Genomic DNA, 21,916 nt, shown 5'->3' with positions numbered 1-21,916 from the left:
CAAAAAGCGCATCCCCCTGAATTCTTTCGAAGATATATAATCGGAGGCCCGGAATTGTTGGCTTTTAAGATTATTCCATGAGGAAAGCTGGAATCAACATCGAAGCCTCTCAGAGGCCGCTAGTTGCGTGCACGTGACCAGATTGTACGTTTTGCTTGGAAACAGAAGCCTAATTACCCACGTGGAATTACAATCACTCAAGTTAACACAATATACTTGCATTGCTTTGTCTCTGTCACGGAGAGTTTACAAGGTATATTTATTCTGTGGCTCCGTTGGAGTCCGGTCGCACGCGCGTTCCTGCGGCACGACGCGTAGACACGTGATATTGGTTTTAAACGGGCTGAGGAAACCCAGGTTTCGCCTAACCTGCGATTTCTTCTTGAAGACAGATATAATCACCTAGCGGAGGCTGCCGCTATGGCTCCAAGCGAGGCCACGGGGCCTGAGCGGGACAGGTCAGAAGAGGATGGGCATGATGGCCTTTTCCAGGGGATGTCTTTCTGGCTATCTGAGAACGTCCCTCAAAAACGCAGATTCAGGGAACTCATACAAGTTTGTCCTCAGCGTTTTGCTCCATTATTCTCACTAACAAATTGAAAGCAAAATGATGGCATTGTGAAACTTCGTGAAAAGGATGCGGACGTTTTAATAGTGGACCACAAGAGGAAGAATCTCCCGCCCAATTCGTAAGTTCATGTCCCCTCGTTCTATAGCTTTCGATAATTTTAGTCTAATAATGCGTAGGTACTCTTACCAGTTCATCGAGAGGTCTATTCAAAGAGGAATACTAGAAGATCTCGAGGCGCACAAGGCTGGTCCTTCAACAGCCCGGCCTGTCGGAGCAACGAACATTCAAGCCAGAAGCCACCGGTTACCATATACGATAGAAGACGATCAATTGATTTTCGATTATATGCAACGATTTGAAAACGATACGAAGGCTTCAATTTCGGGTAACAAGATCTATCAGGAATTTGCAGCACAGGTATTCAATACTCAACCCAACACTTAATAGAAATTAGGGTGGGCTTGCACTAACAAATAAATTTTAGCACTCCAGACATACATTTCAATCGTGGCGCGATAGGTACCTCAAGAGGCTCCGAGGGCGGCCACGTCCCGGCGGAATGAGAGAGCCTACTGCCACCACGGCGGACAGTGAGGAAACCCGCAGAAGTCAATCAGCCCAGGCAACTACGTCACGCGGGAATGAGATAGCAGCGGGAGGAAAAGCTACACAAGAGCCACAGGAGAGGAAGCGGAAACACAGCCCGGAGCCCACAGGGTCTGTCGAACGCGAGTCTAAGCGAATGGCTAGCAAACAGCAAACAGGGGCAGCAAATCAACATCCAGCACCACAGCCACCAGAAGTAGTGGTGCCTCATGAATCTCTGGCTGAGAAAAGAAAGCCACCACATAGTGAGGCACCTCCAAGCCCCAAAAGGACAAATATCACAACACAGCAAAGTACGGAAGCCGCTGTAAACCAGGAACCTGCCGGTGGAACGAACATAGGCATCGATAACTTCTTGTTAGAGCTGCCCTTTCTTCCGTCAAGTCCAACGGCCGAGGAGGCGGCCCCGGAGCAAAATATTGAATCATGGATAGACAATCGGTGTCGCGAAGGTAAGGGCGATGAGGCCCAAATCATTGAAGCATTACGTTGCACCAGCATGGATCCAACATTGGCGGTTCAAGTTTTGGATTCCATAGCCGCAGGGAACGGTATACCGGCTGATATGCGCGGCGTTTGGACAGCAGAGGATGACAGAAGCTTGGAGGCACAGGATACACGGGAAATTCAACGGCTCATGGACAAGCATGGCTCAGTGTACTTGGATTATCGGTGGGAATATCTTAACATGGCACGAGCCGAAGGCCTTGAGAATCCTTCAACTACTTAGAAAGACATGAACAGTGGTATAATGACGAGACGCCCCAAGATATAATATTCCAAAGAAACAACGCTAAATGAAGAAGAATCGAACAGGCAGAGCAGTTGAGACCCGTGGTTTCACTTAGCCTCAGTATTCGATTCGTGCTTGGTTTACCCCTCAACTCGCCAGCAAGGAATGGTTTTGAGGGGAACGCACCGCGAACGTAACAATGCCCGAAACAACTTTCGCCAGAGAACCTATCATACAGTCCCAAAGAACAGCAGGCACAATTCCAATAACTCCAGCTTCACACCGATCCTGCAGAAATACCGTTATGCCGTAGCCGAATAGAACAGAAACCAGGTTTAATACAGGCTCGAGCCCAGCAAGTCGATTCAATTGGTTTGAAAGAAGAGGTTGAGAAAATTGTGCATTTATGCATCTGCATCCTTGAAAACACTGGTAGACGTTAGACTCGTTGGATATCCCACGTTTCAGGCGGAACTCACAGGTGTTTTTCGTAGAATTCAAGCATCTTGCGCGGACACTTTTCATAACATGTCTCAATAGAAACCTTGGACTTCTTGTCATTATTCCAGTGCAGGTATGCCACCAAACCATCATTTTCGCGGACGATAGTATCAACAACCTTGACCTCTTTCTCCCAGTTCTTAGACTTGGGCATCCAGTCCGGCGATTGGTCTTCCTTCTTAATTTCTGGTTTTTTTACCTCTTCTTCGTCTGGACCTATCTCTTCATTGTCTGGCGCTCGTGATCTTTTCCGCCTCTTGGGTTCTGGCTTCTCTTCCTGTGCCTCTTTAGATGGTCGTCCCACGGATTTGCGCTTTTTGCGCTGTGGTTTTTCCGGTCGTCCTCCGATAAACTTGAAGTAGTCTTCAAGAACATCCTGTGCACCATCACTGAGATATATTCGTCATCACATGCTAGCCAATAAAAGTCCTGGAGTCTTACAGATTCTCCTCTGGCTCCATAGTCTGGTCGCTAGGGTCTTCGTAGCCTTGCCATTTCACTTGGAACAGTAGTTTCTATTGCAAAGTTAGTCTAACGTTCGTCGCATGAGGGGGCTAAGAAGAAGAATATATGCGCACGTTTCCCTTGAATGTATGGCCCAGGATCTTCTCGACTATGTAACTAGTAGAGTCAGTATTGCTTTATCGCGAACTGATCCATCTCCAACTCACAGGTCCTCTTCTTCTTCTTCTTCTTCGTCGTCGTCCGCATCATTGGACTCCTCAACTCCGTTTTTCTTATCTTCAACCTCATCGTAAGGGATAGACTCTCCGGTGGATTCGTCATCCGACAAGTCGGCCACGGGTGCTGCTTGCGCGATTAGCTCAGCGCGCAACTCGCTAGAAAGGTTAATACACAAATCACTCACGCGGCATTGTTTGCGACGAGGTGAAGCCGAACAGACGCGACAACAGCTTGGCGGTGTCTGGAGAATGATTCGCGATAAAGCTGGGTTGATTGGATGGTTTGAGACAGCCCCCGGCGTCCACATAGAAGAGCAAGGCTCGAAGGGTGGAGATGATGTGCCTGAGGAGGTTCAATGCTGCTTGCCGAGTCGCGCAAACCACCCGCGTACGTGGGAAACACGCTAAACCTTATTGGGAGAGCTGCTCACTAGCCCGAACTGGGAATCTCCAGAATTTCTGAAAAGAGCCCCGTGAAGTGTGGACGAACGTCGAGGTTTCTCATTGTCGCTCCTACCTCACATCTCAAAACTCTTGGAGGAACCATTCCCTCCATTTCGACTTGGACCTTTCTCTTTTTGCTCTCCCGTTTGGAATCACCACACTGCCAGGTGGCAGACCGTCAAGATGGCGATGCGTGCGTCTCCGATGCCCCTCATTCTACCCAGTACTAACTCGCTGTTTCCCTTCTAGAGCTTGATATGTCTCAAGGTTCGAATACCTCGCTTTGTGAATAATCTACCGATGAGTCGTCGCTAACTCTGCAAATAGCTTCTGTCATGAAGGATGAACAGGGCCGACCGTTCATCATCGTTCGAGAGTACGCCGCGGATACCAGACCCTTACTACCTGTGCCTGCAACAGCCCAACTGACGTACTCCTTCGAACAGCCAAGGAAAGAAGAAGAGACAACATGGAACAGAGGCCGTTAAATCTCACATCGTGGCTGCGAAGACCGTTGCCAGCATCGTGAAGACTTCTCTGGTACGGATTGTCACCAGTTGAACCCGCGTAGGGGCAATTTCTAAAAGAGCATCTAGGGTCCCCGTGGTCTCGATAAGATCCTGATCTCCCCAGACGGTGACATTACTGTTACCAATGATGGTGCTACCATCCTTTCCCAGGTTCGTTTGGGCGCACCGCACACCGCATTCCCACTATCTACGAGACAGATCTAATTCGTTGTGCTCTTTTAAAAGATGGAAATTACAAACAACGTGGCCAAACTCCTCGTTGAGCTCTCAAAATCCCAGGATGAAGAAATTGGTGACGGAACAACCGGTGTTGTCGTCCTGGCCGCGGCCATGCTGGAACAGGCGTCCGATCTCATCGACAAGGGCATTCACCCTATCCGAATTGCCGATGGTTACGATCAAGCCTGCGATATCGCCGTATCGAAGCTTGACCAGATCAGTGATGAAATCAAATTCACAAGGGAGAACACTGAGAACCTGCTCAAGGTCGCAAAGACGAGTTTAGGAAGCAAGATGTATGGATGCTTGAGGTCTAGAACTCGGTTATGATACTGACTTTGTGCAGCGTTTCCAAATCACACGACCAGTTTGCACAGATCGCCGTCGATGCCGTGCTCTCTGTTGCGGATCTCGAGCGAAAGGATGTGGACTTTGAGTTGATCAAGGTGGATGGCAAAGTTGGTGGAGCGCTTGAGGACTCCCTCCTTGTCAAGGGTGTCATCGTGGATAAGGACTTCTCTCACCCGCAGATGCCCGATGAGGTCAAGGATGCTAAGCTGGCAATCTTGACCTGTCCATTCGAACCGCCCAAGCCGAAGACAAAGCACAAGCTCGATATCACATCGGTGGAGGAGTTCAAGCGCCTGCAAGACTATGAGCGGGAGAAGTTCACAGAAATGATTCAAAACCTGAAGGACTCCGGCGCCAACCTGGTAATCTGCCAGTGGGGTTTCGATGATGAGGCTAACCATCTTCTGCTGCAAAACAAGCTCCCTGCGGTTCGCTGGGTGGGTGGACCTGAAATCGAGTTGATTGCCATTGCTACGAACGGCCGTATCGTCCCTCGCTTCGAGGACCTCAGCGCAGACAAACTCGGAACAGCCGGCCGAGTGCGCGAGATGACATTCGGTACCACGCGAGAGAAGATGCTTGTTATTGAAGAGTGCGCCAACAGCCGTGCGGTGACGATATTCGTGCGAGGAAGTAACAAAATGGTGAGAAATGACGAAGGCGGCTCTGGCTTGTGTTTCATCTTGCTAATCATATCCCTCAGATCATCGATGAAGCCAAGCGATCATTGCACGATGCCATTTGCGTTGTCCGTAATCTTGTTACAGACAACCGTGTTGTGTATGGTGGTGGTGCTGCGGAGATTGCGTGCTCCATTGCTGTGGAAGATGCCGCTGTCAAGGTTTGTGGCCGAGCATCTTTTTGTTCCTTTTTTTACTGAGCCGATGCTGATGATGTTATTTCAGAGTCCCGGAATTGAGCAGTATGCCATGCGTGCATTCGCCGATGCACTTGATGCAGTGCCTCTCGCCCTGTCCGAGAACTCTGGTTTGAGTCCGATTGAGACCCTTGCTGCGATCAAGTCTCGCCAGGTGAAGGAGAACAACTCTCGCCTGGGTGTTGACTGCATGCTGAGCGGCAACAATGGTATTCTCTTTCCTTTACAAATTGTATGAGTCGATACTGACCAGGCTTCAGATATGAAAGAACACTTTGTCATCGATCCGCTCATTGGGAAGCGACAGCAATTGCTGCTCGCGACCCAGCTGTGCCGTATGGTTCTGAAGGTAAGTTGGATGCAATTGCTCCTGCGTCTTTCCTACACAGCTCTAACTTGTGACAGATCAACAATGTCATCATCTCCGGAGACGACGAGCAGGAGTTCTAGACTACTTGTATACGATATACTTACCTTCTCGATGACCCAAAAATGCACAAATGTGCCTTGGCATACTAATCAAACCATCTAGATCGTGCCATGGCAGGAAAAAAGGCGCAGGTACATAGATCAAATTGATGCAATGAAAAAATTGAATAGCCACGCCATTTCTACCAGTATACCATGTCCAGGGCACAAGTCGCCTCCATCTCTCGAGCGGCATCAATTCTCCTAACTCAATTGCCCTCTGTCCGAAGATCTCCCGGAAGCATTGAGCCCCGAAAGTTGTTTCATAGGATATGATGAAGTGTCAGTCATCCGACACTCACTCACACCCGAGGTGCAATAATGGGGCCCCAATTGCGAAGGGCACGGAACATTGCGTAGAGTTCAATAGTACGAAACATCAAGGATGAAGTCGGAGAAGAGGGCCAGACTGGTGTCAAATGACGCCCGTTGAAACCTTAAACTGTTGGGTCTGAATCCGGGAAGTTCTCCCCTCCTTAATAATAAATACTACTAGTCACGAAGTTACTACGTACTCGTTTGCGGAGCTGGTGCCGAGGTACGAACTTGGTTTTATCCCCAGGCAGGGCCAACCTGAAACACGGGGAAATGGAAGAAACGCGGCAAAGTACGAACGATGGAGACATGGGAAGGGGTGTGAACTGTGAAGTGTGAACCCGTGTGAACCCACTCTGGAGTACTGGTAGGAGACTATTGGGGAAGGAAGAGGAAGCAGTGAACCTGTTCAAGACAGACAAGGAAGGCAGACTCCGCTCATGGGGACGGAGGAACTTCCGTACAAACGGAGGATTTGAGTCCGCCCGGAGGAGAACTGTGCGTGACGGAGCGGGCCGGTGGGGGGCGACTGGTGATGAATTCTGATTTCGATTCCGATGGTTGAATCCTTCGAGTCTATCTGAATCAGGGGACGCAGCACCAGCATCATCAACAGTAAGCTGCGCAGTATGTACAGAGTAGGTGTCCCAGCCCCGTGGGCGGACATGTGAAGCAGACGCGCTGGGTTGACCTGATCATCTGTCCAGCCTCCAGACTGACAACTCACTGGCTCGATCAGGATCGGAGACTGGCTGACTTGACAACTCAGAGCCCGTCAGGAATCAGGATACCGAGATTGACGCTGACGTTCAGATGACCGGCTGATGTGCACTCACCCCCGGCCATGTGGGACAGTGGGACAATGCTGGCTGCCCCGGAAATAGCAACACCCTGCGAGACAGAGACTGGAGCTGGAGCAAAACAAGCAAAAGAAAGGTGTGCTCCTTCTAGACCCTCCAGTGGCTTTGCTGATATCACTTTGCAGCGCCCTGCCTCCTCCGCTTCCCGCCTCTGTCTGCTGCGCCAAAGGTCATCATGTAACGTCGGTATCTCTGGCGCTGGCAATCCCATCACATGGCCGCCGGGACCATTGACGTGGCTCGAATCTGTTCGCAGTCGATTCCGTCCCGCGGAAAGACTGAAAGAATGGGGGGAAAAGGCCTGATGTTTCTCGTGACGGTCACTCAAAGCCTCAAACAGGGCCGCGGCGACAAAAGCAAATCCGAGGCCAAATTTGCAGGCGGTTGGTTGATGGCTGACATTCCCATGCTGACTCAAGGGCTGTCTGTGACTGTGGGGGTTTTTTTTTTATTCTTATTTTTTACTTCTTTCTATACCGCTACTTTGAGGCCATCACACGACGCGACGAGCTTTTCCTCAGGCAGCGGGATGACTCTTGTCTCTGCGTTTGTCGCGGCGCTTGTTCTGCAGGTGAAATATTCCATACAGCAGATCTTGTATCTAGTTGTTTTCGACGGCTGTATCCTCGCTCTGCCTCATTGCTCTGCAAAAGTACGAGCTGCCTCGGCTCTACTTCCATCGCACAGCCAGGCCGAAGCCTAGAGAAACGTCTCCAGATAGAATCAAGGCATTGCGATGACGGCTCACTCTAAGGCTTCCAGTTCTTGTCCTGTCTCTGCGATCCTTTCGCTCTCAGCTTTCCTCATCTCCTCTTCTTCCAGTAGCAATCTCAATCACCGCAAGCAAACTAGAACATGATAATTGGCCCCATCTAGTCAAGCTCCAGGACACCGCGGTGGCTTTCAAGGCCCCATGTACCGCACCCAACCCGGAAGTGCGATCGGGTCATGGGACCGCAGCCTCCCGGTGCCTGATTTGCCTGAAGCCTGTCAGATCTTCAAATCCTTCTGTGCGATCGAGCTTTTGTTTCGGCGAGCCGCCGCCTTTTTCTTTTTCCTTTTTGCTTGATGTCCCGTACCTGGTTCTTTGGGGTGGTTGTTTGTCGAGCCAAGGTGTCCGATGTACGGATACTATAGTAACAATCTGCCCAGGACCTTCGGTTCCGACTGTACTACAAACCATCAAGACGCAGTTCTCATCTTCACCACAGCTGTCCAGGCCAAGGTGAGTTGATGCCATGGCGCCCAGGTGACAGGCAGGAGGCCTTACAGAGAGCGACCAACCAGCGAGTTCAGCACCAGCCACACTCCAACCCGCAATATCAGCCCATCAAGGCATCAGCCGAGTCTTGGATATTAGCAATAAACCTCGCCGCCGAGCTAAACGCTGAAAAACTGTACTGACTTATTACTTATTGTGTGAGGACAGGGCAAACAAAAGCAAAGCCATTTCGGTTCGTAATAGAAACAAACGAAGGCTCCTCGCTCCTTCTCGTCCCGTGAGGTGAGCGAGGTACGACACAACTCCCTATCAGAGTTGAATAGTTTGTCTCCTCTGTATACGAGGTCACGTCTCAAAATTCAACAGTCAGACAAGTATCATGCAAAACACAGACAGGAAGGAACCCTGTCAATGTCCACGCTCCCGGGAGTCTAGACCCTGGGTAGCAAACATTTCACACGCAGTTCTCAGTTCTCATCCATCCTTTATAAAGTACGCGGCGCGCGGCGCCTCGGGCGTGCAGGTTGGCCTTGTTGGACGATGCATCCCCGCACTGGGTTGGGACGATCAACAGGGTTTATGCAAAAGTACTTTTTCTGTTTTCTGTTTTGGAGGGGTAGGAGGGTATGGAGGGTTTTTTAATTGCTAATTTATATAATTTATACTATGGTACATAGTTTGCATGTGTATATACATATATATATATATATATACAGGAAGGTTGGATCCATTCCATTCAGCCCGAGAGCACCAATCTCCCTATTCAAAAGCCCAGCTTGGTATGAAATACAGTGAAACTTATGCGGCATAACCCCGTAAGATTAAAAGCCCAGAGCCGGGTGTGTTTGTTTGATAGATGGACAACTTGGGTAGCCATGTCGCTACGTCGTACAAGGGAGGGACTCACCCTCCCACAAGTCACAACCAAGCCGACCGAAGCTTTTCTTTCACCGTAAATGTACCTTGAAACACTGAAACCGCAGTCTACTTAGTGCTACTGTTTTATGTTACTTCGGACTGATTGGATGCCCGCAGAGCTCCTGTTTCGATGCGGAGTGCCCGGGCCAAGGGGGGTTATACCACAGAGCACTATAGTAGTAGTCCGTAGTAGTAGGGCTCCCCACTCGCGCTTTTACCGGGGTCGGGTCTGAATGTGGCCCAGCCATGTGCGGTAACTAACTAACTACAATATATATCCGCAATTAACTTTAGCTGGCTACGAACTTGAACAGCTTGGTAAGATCGCGATCTAACTAGTATGTACGAAAATGGATCGAGTAGCCCTCAGCGATGTCTGCAATATACATGCTTATTGATTGGATATGCAAAGCAATGGAGTTATTATCGTGATTACTTGAGACCTTGCGGGTAAGTATGTCGCAAGGACCGGTAAGTATGGGGTATATATGCAGGCTGAGAACCGAATAGGGTGGAGGACGACCTGGAGTGGTCGGTTCTCATGCCACGGGCTCGTGTTGTGTTGCGGTACCTTTTTCCAAGGACGCTCAGGATAGAAGACTCGACAATAACATTGCAGGGGAAGGTAACAGTGAGGCTAGACAAGCAGGAGTAAAAGCTTTTTCCCAAGGGATCAGGTACGGTTGCAGTCTTGCCACGCAGCGAAAGTGTCCGTGAGCACTGAGCACTGAGCACTGAGCACGACAGGATTTGGAATGGGCATGGGCAACCTGAATAATGCATGGGCTTCTGCTTCTCCAGATCCCTGAGTTTGATCCGCGCATCCCTTGCATGGCGAGTTACCGGGACCTGGAGCGCTGTTCCGCGGGGAGGAACAAGTTCTCCTTTGGAACTCTCCAACTTCTGCAACTGCAGATCATCTATTTGAGTCGAGTCTAGAGAGTTCGAGCTCGCCCAGGTTTGGTTGGAGTCCCTTGATGGATAAAGGTGTTGGGTTTCCAATCCATGTATTTGCTCTCTGGAATACCCGTTTTTATGACACCAGGGATTGCCAATCTGTCTGGGGACGAGGATTACTACTTCCCGTATATCCTATTCTGCTTGCTGGCATGAAGAAGCGGTTACATGAAGCAAGAGCCTCGAGTTACCTTCCGGGGAACACGGCCGGGGAAGATGGAATGTCTCGTCCTCAGCCGTGATGGGCAAATGAAGAAGTGCTGGTTCCTGACCCGGAACCCGGTAACTTACTCCACTGGGGCTTGAAGCTTTGCTCATTTTCAAGTCACGTTGAAGGATCTGATGCTGGGATGTTCTAGCCCTGGCATCCCTTTGTTCACCACGGGGATGGGAATGACGACGATCCTCGATATTGACACCCGTGCGCGACCCAATCTGCAAAGTTATGTGTGAAAGAATCCAGAAAGGGGCAGGTCCTCAGGCACCTCTATAAGGCTGGTTTACAGAATCTTCGACACGGTACATCCCGTGGCTTTCTTTGGCCAGGAAATCATACTTCGCTCGAGCGAGGGAGCGATCCTCGCCCAGTCAATCAGCCACATAACTTAGATATTGATTGAAGGTCCCTTTCAAGCAAATTGGACAGGGTCATTTGGTCGGATCCCTCTTTCGCCTGTCCCGCTCTGAACAACCACAAACAGGCACTAGTCCAGACTCTGTATTTCGGGTACAGCGTCACTAGTCGGGATGACCATGCCGTTTACACATGTTTTGGGGCTGGGAAGACGATGTATTGTCTTTGTACAGCGTAGTGCCTATTTGGGATAGAGCGTCTCCAGTTGGAACACATTGGCATATTCCAGACCTCCAAATGAGCTGGGACAGCACGCGCAATTAATGCGCGCCCCTTGCCCCGTGCTGGGTGCTGCTTGATTCGTCGTTGTATATTGGATATAGCAGCTCCTTTGCAACATGCCATGCGATGTGGACCGCGTCAGCTCAGCAAGGCGAGAGACAGCAGGAACAGCAGGATCAGGACGAATTCGTTCATCCAACTCCCATTGTTGATGAAACGGGGAATGACCCGGGGCAGTCGAATCGGAAGCGACTCCAGAGTTGAACCAGACCTGCTCCGAGTCTCCGACTCTCTGTCGCGGTGGATCGACCGCGCATCATGTGACGGCACGGGGCTGTCCTTGTGACCCGAACGGTTTTTCGCCACTCGCCGGTCCAGTGACTCCCGCTCCCGTGACTCCCGTGACTTTGGCTCCCCCACGTTCTCGTCTCCACGGCTCGACTGGGGTGACGGATCTGCCGATGCTCAGTGCTGGCGCCATCATGACAGAGCCGTCTCTTGTTACCGTTGCGACTCGGCAGCTTTCCGCTCATCTACCAACGCCTAGTTTCACGAATAGCCCGCCTATCATTCCTGGTCTCTCGCTTGGAGAACACCGTGGCGACTTCCGGTGCCACAGCGTGGCCCCGAAACCTCGGAGCTGACCAAGAACTGAGGTTCCATACGACCATTCGTATCCGTACTCTGTGTTGAGTGCTTTCTTCCCGACCACCAGGGTGACCCTGAATGTCCTGTCGCTGGCTGTCAGCGGCGCATCCTGCGTACAGTAGAGGATCAGAAGATGGCTGGATCTGATCTCCTTGCTCGGCGTATTTCTCGGCCGCCAGAAAAAGCCCCCGGAGACAACGGGAAAGGGCCACTCCAGTCACAAGTTTGTATCCAAAGCATACCAACAGGCTTCCGGAGTATCGTCGTGGTCGTCGTCGTCACCTCGTAACCTCCGCTCCGTCTTCTCCTGGGAGTCCCTGCTGGGCACACGATGCCCTCGAATTCTCAGAGGAATAATATGCAGCTACGTGGCTTTCTCCATCCCGGTGGAACAGACGTATGCATGGAGGTGGGCAGGTGAGCACTCGACAATCGCCGGCGGTGCGCCCGCCCCGTCCCAACAGTGGGTAAAAACCGTAAAACTGATAGCCATGCGTACAATAAGCTCACCTTGTTGGCGCCAACCCGCTCGAAATGCCTGCCTGCTGATGATGCTATATTCTGTGCATGGTGTCGCGCATGCGGAAATGCGAGTGACTCGATGGAAGTACAGTAGTATACTCTACCGATTGTTCTGCGGCTACGCTGTCACATCTTACCGACTATTTTCGCACTGGGGATTGAAGTACGTTCCATGTAGCCAGTCATATCGTCCCATCCCTAATACCCCGGACAGGGTAAATGAACGAAGAAAAGGAAATGGAACCAATGAGAACGAATCTTGTTGGTGACCGTGAAGAATCTTGCAGCCACATGCCATGACCAGATTAGATCCTTCGGTTCATTTGGGGCCGAGAGCACCCGTGCTCCCATCCATGCTCCCATCCGCCCTCTCCAGTCTTCATTAATTCCTCCATCATCCATTCAGAGACGCGTGGTCCATCGCGACCCGTTATTCGGAGCATTCATCGCGAAGACCCAGAAAGCTGTAGACGACGCCACTGCAGGGACACTGGCTCTGTATCCATCTATCAGCGAGTTACTCCGTAGTATCTTCTTCTTTCCCCAGGTCGAATCTCACCACTCCACCGGGGCCTCCGCCCATCATGTGTCCCTGGAAACCTCTACTCTGGACCTCGATGGAGAATATCACCATCATCTGATGGAACCTGATTGGCATTTGAGTCTGGGGTTACATGAAGGCTGACAGCCCGCGACAAATGCTAAATGCCACGAGTTTCTTATCGCGAAATGACCGAGCCTGAAGAACTAGTGGCCAAGGGGGATTCTGACTCGAACACCTTTTGTCTATTTCCGCTCTATTTTCTCGATGGCGCGGGGCGGTTGGTTTCCCCCCTGCCACCATCCCGTGATGGAGAAGGGGCGGCTCTATCTTACTTGCCGGTGCTAAATGGAGATCAAGATAGCTGCCTGCGAGTTTTTGACTGATTGATTGTACACGTATATTGTCACTCGATGTGCTCATCAGGCGAAGATATGGTTGATTACCGGTGATTACTGGTGACAGCTGGCAGTCGACCGCCTTGTGATCTCTCCCTGATGAGCGGAATAATGTGTTGTTATAATACTCTTCTGCCCCTTGGATTCTCCCTTTGCCTCTATTACTAGCGCTGGCGACGCGGGTAAAACTATGGAGCTGTATTGAGAGCGTACAGTAGTATGTATCTGGATAGCACGCTCGAGGAAGCGATTCGAGGCCTTTCGACGACGCCACTGCGGTCCGCATGATGTGAAGGAAAAAAAAAATACTTACCAGATGGCAAGCAGGATGCTTTCTCCGGGTGGTAGTATTGGAGGTGAGTTACGGATACAACCGAGGAAGCGTGCATTCGAAAATAGCACTTCCTGACATTGAACACGGCGTTGCCAAGGGGCAGTTGGTGGAATACTTACTATTTAGTGAATAGTTTGAGAAGAGGGATACTATTGTGTGTTGACGATCTCCTCGATCGGAAACGCTGTGCTCTTCCCCGGTATGTGATGGCCCATTCCAACGGTTACGAGCAGCTGGCTGGAAGGAAGATCGCTGTTCATGGCGCCGTTTCAACCAGGATGGATAAAACAAGAGAATTGACACGTATGATTGTATCATAGAGTACTCCGTAGAGGACGACCTACTTGAGCCCCTTCGTTAGCGATCAATACCAGGGATAGTCCGAACATTGATCAACTGAACAAGATGACGAGTTCAAAGCGTCAAGGGCGAGACAGAAAAAGAAACGAGCGGCCAAACGAGCTAGATCTGCTGCCAAAAGCCCAGCGTCGAGCCTGCATAAGTGCATATCCGTGGCGAAGGCAGATGAATCGCTTGATACGGCCGGTCTGTAGTCAGCAGGACATGGAGATTTTTGGGCGCCTGAAGAGCAGCCCAGCCAGTATCATTTCTACGATGGCTCTTTGGATGTTGGAGGACAAGAGCCCCTTCTCTCACAGGTCCAGACATCAAACAATAATCCCTCTGATTACACAAGAGAGATGAGTCGCAAATCGCAATTGACAGGCAGCGGCTCAAGAGGATTGGGGGTGATATTCAAGGTGCAACAGCCACTGGAAGCCAATCATTGCGGATCCATGTTTTTTTTTTGTCAGTCAAGTGACCTAGCCACCGACTATCACTCTTTGAATATTGAATAATGCTGAATTGTCCAGCAACAGAACGCCTGCTGCGAGACTAACCTAAAACTAGCGGGCATGGATCTGTCTTAGTCATCGCGGAGGTGGTCACAGGGCAGATGATCTCTGCTGAATCGTTGTCTAGAACCTCCTGTGTCTCTTTGACCAACGTCGGCAAGGTACTTCTGGCAGTGTCAAAGCCAGACAGCAAGAGAATACAGTAAGAACATGGAGAGCGTCCAGTAATCCCGCTGAAGAAGTAGGTGTTCATACTGAAGGCATGGCAGCTCGAGATCTCTGAATGGTGCTTCACCGGGAACGAGTTCCCCTTCTCAGCCCAACTCCAAGTTCCGTACTTTTTTCTTCGGTGGGCCTCCGAAAACAATCTGGTAAAATACCGGTCGTCAGGACGGCGTTTTCCTTACCAACCGACCCACGGGGATACTCCGGGAGTAACATTACCGTCCAGAGGTACCAACCCAGAAGAGAAACGGAAAATCCAGAAATTCGAAAACTCAAAAAAGAATTAATAAATCCCAAATAATAATAATAAAATCGAGCTTAACACGGGGCAGAGGCGCGGCTATGTGGGATGCTCCCATTACTTACCGCCCATCCCATCGCCTTTGAACCTCTCCCTCGGTACCGTTTGTCGGACTTTTTCTGGCAGAGAGAGAAGGTGTGTGTGTGGCCACTGTCCTCACGCACTGCATCCCCTTGTACTGTTACATACTTACATACGGACCTTCCCCCCATATCTCTTCTCCACCGGCCCATCGACTTGGTCTATCTTCCTTTTTTCCCTCTTGGATCCACCGCGCCTCGCTATTACTACTCTTCTCCCCCCATATTCCTGTGTGTTCCTTTTCCTTCCTCCTGCCGGCGAATTCGCGTCCTACAACCTCCCCCTCATCCCCTCACCACCTACACGTCCCAAACCGGCCATCACCAACTACGCCTCCGCGAACATCCTCATCGCCCATTCCAGGTGGACCGTTTCGAGCACTCGGCCACTTTCCGTCCGTTCTCAGAAGTGATTTCGGGACACTAAAAAATTTGTTACGACTTTCCGACCTGCCCTTTTTTTACGACTCGCCCGTCATTCGCTTTTAGACAAAATCGACTTTTCTTTCCCCCGCTGCGCTGCTTCTCTCCGGCAGCTAAGGTGCCACTTGCAGCACGATTGAAACCGCTGCAATTCATTGCTTAGTGTGACCGTCGCTGGACTTTCAATCCGTGCGAACCTCGAAAAGGGAAGAAAAACAAAAGCTAGTTAGGGACCATTTCGTCTGCGCCTCTATCGCGCCGTACGACTACGTTCGGGGGAGACGGCGACCCCGTACCTGATTCTTCAACAAGTGACGCATTCCGGGGATTCATTTGCAAAACCCACAATCGTGGCGACGAAAAGATGCCTTCACGTTTATCAACTCCCGTGTTGACGGTGGACACTGCGAAGATTCACAAGGTGGATACCGCAAACACGCAGAGTCTCCACGGAATGTGGATGGGTAAGTCAAATTGAAGTGAACGAAGTGTTATATAACAACATTGTTTTGCTGACTTAATCGACAGTATTTTCTAAATGCGCAGACTTCATGGAAGAAGGGCGCCGACTAGAAAACTTAAGCTGGAGGCTTTGGACGCGTGAGACATTTTGTGTGGAGCCCGAAAACTCAAGTGATACTTCTGTCTTGCCTTTGCTTCGATCGGAAGCCGCAGACCTGCCGGAGCTTTCTGCCAGCGTTGAATCAGCAGCTTCAGACCAGGCAGAGAGGATTGAGAAACACATTAAGCGTCCTAGAGACTTGGATTATAAGCCTGCTGTCGTTCGCGAGGACTCATACAGCCTTGGCCGAGCAAAAGAGAAGCACCTGACATCTTTGGATCTGGAGCGTATGGTGCTTAACATTAAGGAGAAGAAAAGTCTGGAACCGATCTCACCGGCAGCAACGTTAGCCCAGCCGATTGTTGACATCACACCCCGACCGTCCACGCCTACGCCTACCCCTCCCTCCAACAACACTCTCAAGCGACCGTCGTTTGCTTTGAATGATCGACAGAAACAATCGACCGAATCTTGCTCGACAACCGCCCCGGACGGTAATGACAGTGATGCCGCCAACATGAACGTAAATGGTTCTGACACCAGCGTCTCCTCGTCAGGTATTCTGCCATCGAAACCACAGTTGATCAAGTCTCCCAGCATCGTCCGCGGCTTCTCCCCATCCCAAATCTCTTCTTCATACCGGTCGCAGCCGAGACTCTCGAGCGACTCGGGTACCACCAAAACTCAAGTTCCAGCCAAATTGTCTCCCTTGAAGAAAAAGGGTGGTATGTTCACCCTTGGTGGCTCTTCCGGTGATGACGATGAGAGCTCTTTTGAGGATCGCATGATGCATGCTCCTCGCCACAGCTCGCTCTCGGATCAGCTCGAGAAAAGACCGGGCAGCAATCTCAACCCCAAAAATAAGGTCACGACATTCAAGGACCAGGCCGCGGATCTTAAATCGATGAGGGATCGTCGTAGCAGCAACGATGAGGATGCGATCGAGACGGACGACGACATCTCGGAGAGTGCTATTGAAGATGATGAAGATTCGGATTGGGAAGACTCAGTCACTGAGAGTGGCCGCTCAAGCGTTGAGGAGAAGGGCAGCATGTTCCAAAGAGTAGATTCGCGACCGAATTTGGTTTCTCGCCGCTCACTTTTGACGATGATGATGCACCAACCCCTGAAGATGGGCCACGCATCTCGATCCACTCCCGCCCTACAGCGCTCGCGCCTTACTTCGCCTAACGGTCCTTCTATTCCGGCCTCACCCCCGGAGGACGATGAAGAAAACCTGACAATGAAGGGGCCTGGTGTTCCGCGGTCGAAGCCGATCATCATGAAACCTACACCGGAGTCTGTCGCGCATTCGCCTCGAACCACCCGCCGGAACATGTTGGCTACGGAGTTGACAGAATCCCTTCGTCGTCATCTCTTATGGGAGCGACAGCAAAAGAGTGCGACCGCGAATGCATTTAAACGGAGGCATACAGCTCATGACATGAAAAACTTGAAAGAATATCCTGGACCTCAAAGCCAACAGCAGCAGCAGCAACAACAACAACAACAGCCGGTGGCCACCTCGAACGGGGTAGCGCAGAGCATGGAAAAAGATGTTGCAAGGACCGGTTCTTGGAATCACACCACTGATTATGGGCCTTGGGAGTACCACGCAAAGGGATGGTAGTCCGAATCCACACCCACGCCTCACGAACAAAGCACCAAATTTCTTCTCTTCTCTCCCCCTTTTGATTATGATACCCGATTTTGACAAATCTCTTGTTTACTTTTTCCCAGACATGCGGCTTGTCATCCTTGTCACACGTACCAATCACGACTGCATTGCATTTTGGGCGCACCTAGGGATTATATGGCTGTTATTTCTGACTTTGTCTCATTTCGGGTTCGCTTAACTCTTGATTTTGCGTTCCTTTTTTTTTTTTTTCCCTATTTCCGCACTTGTCCGATACTGCATGGTGGCTGTCTCGTTTCTGCGCACTATACACATACTCTGGGTACCTCATCGCTACTGGGGAAGCCTATATTACGAATAATCTTCTTGTACAGACGATTTTCTATGTTGATACGGATACAGGGGTACACACGGTTGATATGGTCACATGGGATTTCCTGTCTTTTCTTTCATTACGCAAAAAAAAAAAGAAGTTGGAGGCTTATGGATGTTATCAAGGCGACTTTAGCGCTGTTACTGTTCCTCTAATATCGTGTCTTTGTTGTAAAAAGATACCACCTTGTGTTTTCAAACACATGTTTTGCATGGCTGGTGGCATGCCATGTACGCTAATGGATCCTGAAAAGACTACAAAAAATGAGAAACCGAGCAGAAACTTGCACTATAACATTTAGCTTATACTCGTAGGAGTAGTAGAGACTTCGCGGAGATGAGGAATCTTGTTTTCGGAGTCGGGTAGAAACAGCTCCAAAGCGAACTGACGCATGGACACGTAAGAAAAAGCAGGCCAATGCGTTCAACAGAACGGGGATCTTCGAGATCTAGAACCGCTGCACTGATCCTTCACATGCAAACCCATGATTTCAATAGCTGCTCAACGTCTCGACTTGCAGGCTCTTTGTCTGCCCTGCCATAATCTTGCCGCACCCTCCTCCGTCCGCCCCGCAAAAGAACTTAAATAGTATCATAATACCTTTTACTATTAGAATAGCAAACCAAACCGAGGAACCACACAAAGTATCTAGTCCAAAGCCAAGTTTTCGTATGCCAAACGCCTTGCGCGCAACCGTTTAGCTTGTCGTACTTTATTGTCTACAGGAAAGAAGATTAAGACTTAAGCCTTAAGACAGATGGAATACCGCCACCACTGCCGTCAGCCCGTCAGTCCGTCAGTCCATCAGTCCGTACGCTGCAGCAAGCGTGGACAAGAAACGTGAAACAAAAAACGAGCGGGGAATTTTACAAACACAAATAAAAGGAAAAAAAAGAAGGGAGTGTGGAATTGTTTGGATCTTGGATCTTGGGCGTATCCCGCACGGAAGAGGGATGCTGGCGATGTGTTTCGCTGCAGTGCGCCGCCTGCGACCTGAAAAGAAAGGAGACTGTGAGGTCGTTATGAGCGATGAGGCGCCAGGCTTCCAAAGAAATTTTGCATCGTGATTTGAATGGAACTGGGACAGGGGCACGGAGGACTGTTGGGTGAGATGGATTGTTGTGGTGGTGGTGATGTTCATGGTTAGGTCATTATTATATGGTCATTAATCATTACCTTGGTTGGTAGGGCTGATAATTTTTAGTAGTACTACTAAGATATACAAACAAGGTAGTCGGATAGAGACATAGAGAGCCTCGATCGGCCTTTTCATCAAGATGTCAATGTCTGTCAATGTCATTTAACATTAACGTCAACGTCAACTCAGCTGAGTGCAGCGCCGGTTTCCGAACGCGGGGCAGCCAGAACAGCGTGTCGTAATCCGGGGTAGAGTTATTGCCAGAGACGCCTGAACTCTCTTTGTTACTCGGTCGAGGGGATCACGAGGCCATGAGGGAAGATGACGTAGTACGTAGTACGTAGTACTTGTCCATGAAGTACGGTATACTGCGGCACCGCGACCTGACCAAATCAGTGGTTACTGGTTACTGGGAACTGGGCAGTGGTTTAGTTCAGAGTTCAGATCGAATATTCGACAGCCGAAAAAGAAGAACGCAGCAGCCAATGCCAGCACAGCGAAAAATCCTTGCAATCACGGGACCCAACCTTGGATCCCGCCTGGAGAATCCTGAGCTGCTGATTCGCGACCGCTCCTGAATTTTCCGACGTCAAAGTCTGGACCGCCGCCCCCGGTTACTCAATCAGAAAGCCGGTCACTCCAAACCGGGAAACTTGCCTCGCCGGGACCGCGTGCGCGGGGTGCAGCGCTCCGACTCTGCCCGGGAGAAAACGGCCTGGAGCCTCGGAGGAGGCGGATCTCAGCTGTGGCTGGTGAAATCCATTCTAGGCGGCCAATGGGAGTGCGGGCTGTGAGTAAAAGGATGCAACTGCGGGTCTGGGTTGAGACGGTGATAGGCTTACACAGAGTTGCTGGACGTGGGTCGCCATTACAGATGTTATACCATAACGCCGTATCTTTGTGACGGACTGCATCTTCGTTGACGATCTTCGTTTACTACGGAGTATATCTTTGGCTGTCAAGGGAATGAGATTTGAGAAATAACTAACAAACATGTTGCCTATCAAGCAGAAAGGCTCGAATTGCAGAGCTAACAATCGCGGAAGAACCTATGAAGCATGCGCATGGGTTCGATATCTGTATCCGGGGATATCTTAGGCATCTGCAATAGTTCGGCCGCAAATCTTTCAAATATCGGTTTGGCCTTGTCGAATTGGACTTCGCCTCTTAGACGCCGCACATCCTGACTCGGCATATTTTTGAACTCTTCGTCGATGCTGATGCAAGGAAGGTCGGCTGGAAGCCTGTTCTCTGCGATTAGTTTCTCGCGGAGCTGCGCAGCCTCGACCAAGTGGTTTCTGTAGCCACCACCCCCCATGAGCCCATTCCAGGCGGCTTGGAATTCGGGCCGGAGGTGTCGAGAGAACGTAGTCTCGTCCTCCTTAATGCGATCAATCATAAATAACCATAGGAGCGCAAGGTCGTTATTACGGACCATATCGCGGCAGAGTAGTCGGATCACGGCCTCAGTAAACGAAGCGGGGCGCAAGATCTTGACTGGATAGAACCCCGGCCGTTCTACCATGACTAGATCAGGGTCCCCAGGAGCAGGAGGCCCTGGCTCGATCTCTGCAAGCCAGGGCGCGATTTCACTCTGGGGCAGAAGTGTAAGCACCCCGTCGTTGTCCTTGTAGTGAAAGTGCGCGGCGCTTACAGGATGTGTTCGGTTTTTCGCATCCAGATCGGGTCTCCTTGATTTCTGGGCAGTAGCCCTCCAAATGGGTGCTGTCTTGAGAGGTAAAAACCCGGTGTGCCTTTCAGCGTCAGCGTCAACGCGTCAGCTACGAGGACGTCACACCAGTCTTGCTTGAATTCAGTGCATTTCGGGTCCTTGCAGCGGGGGACCCCATTGACTTCTAAGACGCTAATGGCATATTCAATCTTGCTATCAGGAATTGCAAACTCGGTTTCCCTGAATCCCATCTTCTCCCCCTTCGTCCACGAATCGATGTTCTCCCAGCCCCATTGGACGTATCCGCATTTGGCGCCATCCAACATCTGGGCCACACAAGCTGCAACTTTAGGTCCACCGGCCAGTTTGGAAGACATGACGAGCGAGTTTCCTATGTATTTAAACTAACTTGGACTTGGAGATCCTTGCGCAGTGAGTTTGTGGACATTCTCAGAGGGAGTTGTGTCGGGTTTATATCTTCCCGTTAAGGGCTGTGTTGGTGAAGATGCCGCTTTATTATATCTTGTTCTCTCACCAAGTGCCTTTCACTATCTCCAAGCACATATCGTGCGTCCTTTGTATCCTTTGATGGATGGAGATGACTTCTAAACGCAAGGAAAGTCTGGAAGAGACAAAGAATGAAAAAGGTCCATTCAGAAATCTCAAATACAAAGCATCGAGAATAGCTAATGGACCGTAAGTTCAATTGTTTGTCGCTGTTCGTAGGAAAGATCGAAAAAAGGCATTATCTGCTGTCCTAATGTAACCATCCTCATCGTGAGGCCTTACGTATGTTGGTGAACTCTTGGAGCTAAGTAGAACAAGAACAATAAAAAGTTTTCAACGGACCCCCATGGCATGTTAGGTAGAACGTTAATTCCTGACTTAAACTCACCGAGTTCGGAGCAGGCTCTAACTGAAGTCGATTCCGGCCACTATAGCTGGAGTCCCGGTTGAGAGTTAGGGCTTCGCAGGTCATCCGCAGCGCGATCCCTCTCACCGCATGGGAGAAGCTCTCTGACATCCACGTTCTGCAGCCCTTGAAGTTCCTTTGGGGGGAAGCTGGCTACTCTGTAATATGGAAATGGAACCTGG

General features: G+C 50.4%; 9 protein-coding genes across 9 annotated transcripts; 4 read left to right on the top strand and 5 right to left on the bottom strand.

Moving 5' to 3' along the window:
* The first annotated feature begins 206 nt into the window (after positions 1 to 206).
* On the top strand, positions 207 to 2,338 carry ASPSYDRAFT_39031 (putative transcription factor Rap1). The gene is made up of 4 exons (XM_040845821.1): positions 207 to 555; positions 604 to 689; positions 748 to 988; positions 1,056 to 2,338. The coding sequence occupies exons 1-4, from the start codon at positions 421 to 423 to the stop codon at positions 1,905 to 1,907; spliced, it is 1,314 nt and encodes a 437-aa protein (XP_040708138.1). The 5' UTR covers positions 207 to 420; the 3' UTR covers positions 1,908 to 2,338.
* Positions 2,315 to 3,599, bottom strand: ASPSYDRAFT_84345 (uncharacterized protein; the record flags this gene model as incomplete). The annotated part of the gene is made up of 6 exons (XM_040851334.1): positions 2,315 to 2,339; positions 2,390 to 2,800; positions 2,853 to 2,926; positions 2,990 to 3,032; positions 3,083 to 3,250; positions 3,526 to 3,599. 6 exons carry the CDS (start codon positions 3,597 to 3,599, stop codon positions 2,315 to 2,317), a joined length of 795 nt encoding a protein of 264 aa, XP_040708137.1.
* A 122-nt stretch (positions 3,600 to 3,721) lies between these two features.
* On the top strand, positions 3,722 to 5,965 carry ASPSYDRAFT_84344 (chaperonin-containing T-complex subunit CCT5; the record flags this gene model as incomplete). The annotated part of the gene is made up of 11 exons (XM_040851333.1): positions 3,722 to 3,731; positions 3,788 to 3,805; positions 3,866 to 3,914; positions 3,985 to 4,078; positions 4,135 to 4,218; positions 4,294 to 4,583; positions 4,634 to 5,282; positions 5,342 to 5,479; positions 5,544 to 5,724; positions 5,776 to 5,864; positions 5,921 to 5,965. 11 exons carry the CDS (start codon positions 3,722 to 3,724, stop codon positions 5,963 to 5,965), a joined length of 1,647 nt encoding a protein of 548 aa, XP_040708136.1.
* Positions 5,966 to 6,437: 472 nt separating this feature from the next.
* ASPSYDRAFT_39028 (uncharacterized protein) lies at positions 6,438 to 7,368 on the bottom strand. The gene has a single exon (XM_040845820.1). It carries the CDS (start codon positions 6,963 to 6,965, stop codon positions 6,708 to 6,710), a length of 258 nt encoding a protein of 85 aa, XP_040708135.1. The 5' UTR covers positions 6,966 to 7,368; the 3' UTR covers positions 6,438 to 6,707.
* Positions 7,369 to 12,716: 5,348 nt separating this feature from the next.
* ASPSYDRAFT_302850 (uncharacterized protein) lies at positions 12,717 to 13,845 on the bottom strand. The gene is made up of 3 exons (XM_040844762.1): positions 13,674 to 13,845; positions 12,841 to 13,621; positions 12,717 to 12,771 (listed from the first exon to the last, which is right to left on the bottom strand). Exon 2 carries the CDS (start codon positions 13,504 to 13,506, stop codon positions 12,952 to 12,954), a length of 555 nt encoding a protein of 184 aa, XP_040708134.1. The 5' UTR covers positions 13,507 to 13,621; positions 13,674 to 13,845; the 3' UTR covers positions 12,717 to 12,771; positions 12,841 to 12,951.
* On the top strand, positions 13,673 to 14,386 carry ASPSYDRAFT_302409 (uncharacterized protein). The gene is made up of 2 exons (XM_040844758.1): positions 13,673 to 13,753; positions 13,875 to 14,386. Exon 2 carries the CDS (start codon positions 13,960 to 13,962, stop codon positions 14,257 to 14,259), a length of 300 nt encoding a protein of 99 aa, XP_040708133.1. The 5' UTR covers positions 13,673 to 13,753; positions 13,875 to 13,959; the 3' UTR covers positions 14,260 to 14,386.
* ASPSYDRAFT_303149 (uncharacterized protein) lies at positions 14,356 to 14,771 on the bottom strand. The gene has a single exon (XM_040844768.1). It carries the CDS (start codon positions 14,662 to 14,664, stop codon positions 14,452 to 14,454), a length of 213 nt encoding a protein of 70 aa, XP_040708132.1. The 5' UTR covers positions 14,665 to 14,771; the 3' UTR covers positions 14,356 to 14,451.
* A 1,033-nt stretch (positions 14,772 to 15,804) lies between these two features.
* ASPSYDRAFT_26333 (uncharacterized protein) lies at positions 15,805 to 17,632 on the top strand (the record flags this gene model as incomplete). Its single annotated transcript, XM_040844267.1, has 2 exons — positions 15,805 to 15,904; positions 15,969 to 17,632. 2 exons carry the CDS (start codon positions 15,805 to 15,807, stop codon positions 17,630 to 17,632), a joined length of 1,764 nt encoding a protein of 587 aa, XP_040708131.1.
* A 2,484-nt stretch (positions 17,633 to 20,116) lies between these two features.
* Positions 20,117 to 21,516, bottom strand: ASPSYDRAFT_39018 (uncharacterized protein). The gene is made up of 3 exons (XM_040845819.1): positions 21,042 to 21,516; positions 20,831 to 20,886; positions 20,117 to 20,756 (listed from the first exon to the last, which is right to left on the bottom strand). The coding sequence occupies exons 1-3, from the start codon at positions 21,138 to 21,140 to the stop codon at positions 20,180 to 20,182; spliced, it is 732 nt and encodes a 243-aa protein (XP_040708130.1). The 5' UTR covers positions 21,141 to 21,516; the 3' UTR covers positions 20,117 to 20,179.
* Positions 21,517 to 21,916: the final 400 nt, after the last annotated feature.

Source organism: Aspergillus sydowii, assembly GCF_001890705.1.
Source record: "Aspergillus sydowii CBS 593.65 unplaced genomic scaffold ASPSYscaffold_1, whole genome shotgun sequence".
Lineage (NCBI taxonomy): Eukaryota > Fungi > Ascomycota > Eurotiomycetes > Eurotiales > Aspergillaceae > Aspergillus > Aspergillus sydowii.
Note: the sequence above shows the minus strand (reverse complement) of the source record. Positions and strands in the feature narration are given on the sequence as shown.

What these genes read in the sequence shown, in the direction of transcription:
- ASPSYDRAFT_39031 (XM_040845821.1), top strand. Translation starts at nt 421, where the DNA reads ATGGCTCCAAGCGAGGCCACGGGGCCTGAGCGGGACAGGTCAGAAGAG. An exon ending in GATTCAGGGAACTCATACAA is followed by an intron (nt 556 to 603) that starts GTTTGTCCTCAG and finishes ACAAATTGAAAG; the next exon opens with CAAAATGATGGCATTGTGAA. An exon ending in ATCAGGAATTTGCAGCACAG is followed by an intron (nt 989 to 1,055) that starts GTATTCAATACT and finishes AATAAATTTTAG; the next exon opens with CACTCCAGACATACATTTCA.
- ASPSYDRAFT_39028 (XM_040845820.1), bottom strand. Translation starts at nt 6,965, where the DNA reads ATGTCCGCCCACGGGGCTGGGACACCTACTCTGTACATACTGCGCAGC.
- ASPSYDRAFT_302850 (XM_040844762.1), bottom strand. Translation starts at nt 13,506, where the DNA reads ATGCGGACCGCAGTGGCGTCGTCGAAAGGCCTCGAATCGCTTCCTCGA.
- ASPSYDRAFT_302409 (XM_040844758.1), top strand. Translation starts at nt 13,960, where the DNA reads ATGACGAGTTCAAAGCGTCAAGGGCGAGACAGAAAAAGAAACGAGCGG.
- ASPSYDRAFT_303149 (XM_040844768.1), bottom strand. Translation starts at nt 14,664, where the DNA reads ATGAACACCTACTTCTTCAGCGGGATTACTGGACGCTCTCCATGTTCT.
- ASPSYDRAFT_39018 (XM_040845819.1), bottom strand. Translation starts at nt 21,140, where the DNA reads ATGGCGCCAAATGCGGATACGTCCAATGGGGCTGGGAGAACATCGATT. An exon ending in GGAAACCGAGTTTGCAATTC is followed by an intron (nt 20,887 to 21,041) that starts CTGATAGCAAGA and finishes CCGGGTTTTTAC; the next exon opens with CTCTCAAGACAGCACCCATT. An exon ending in AGAAATCAAGGAGACCCGAT is followed by an intron (nt 20,757 to 20,830) that starts CTGGATGCGAAA and finishes CGGGGTGCTTAC; the next exon opens with ACTTCTGCCCCAGAGTGAAA.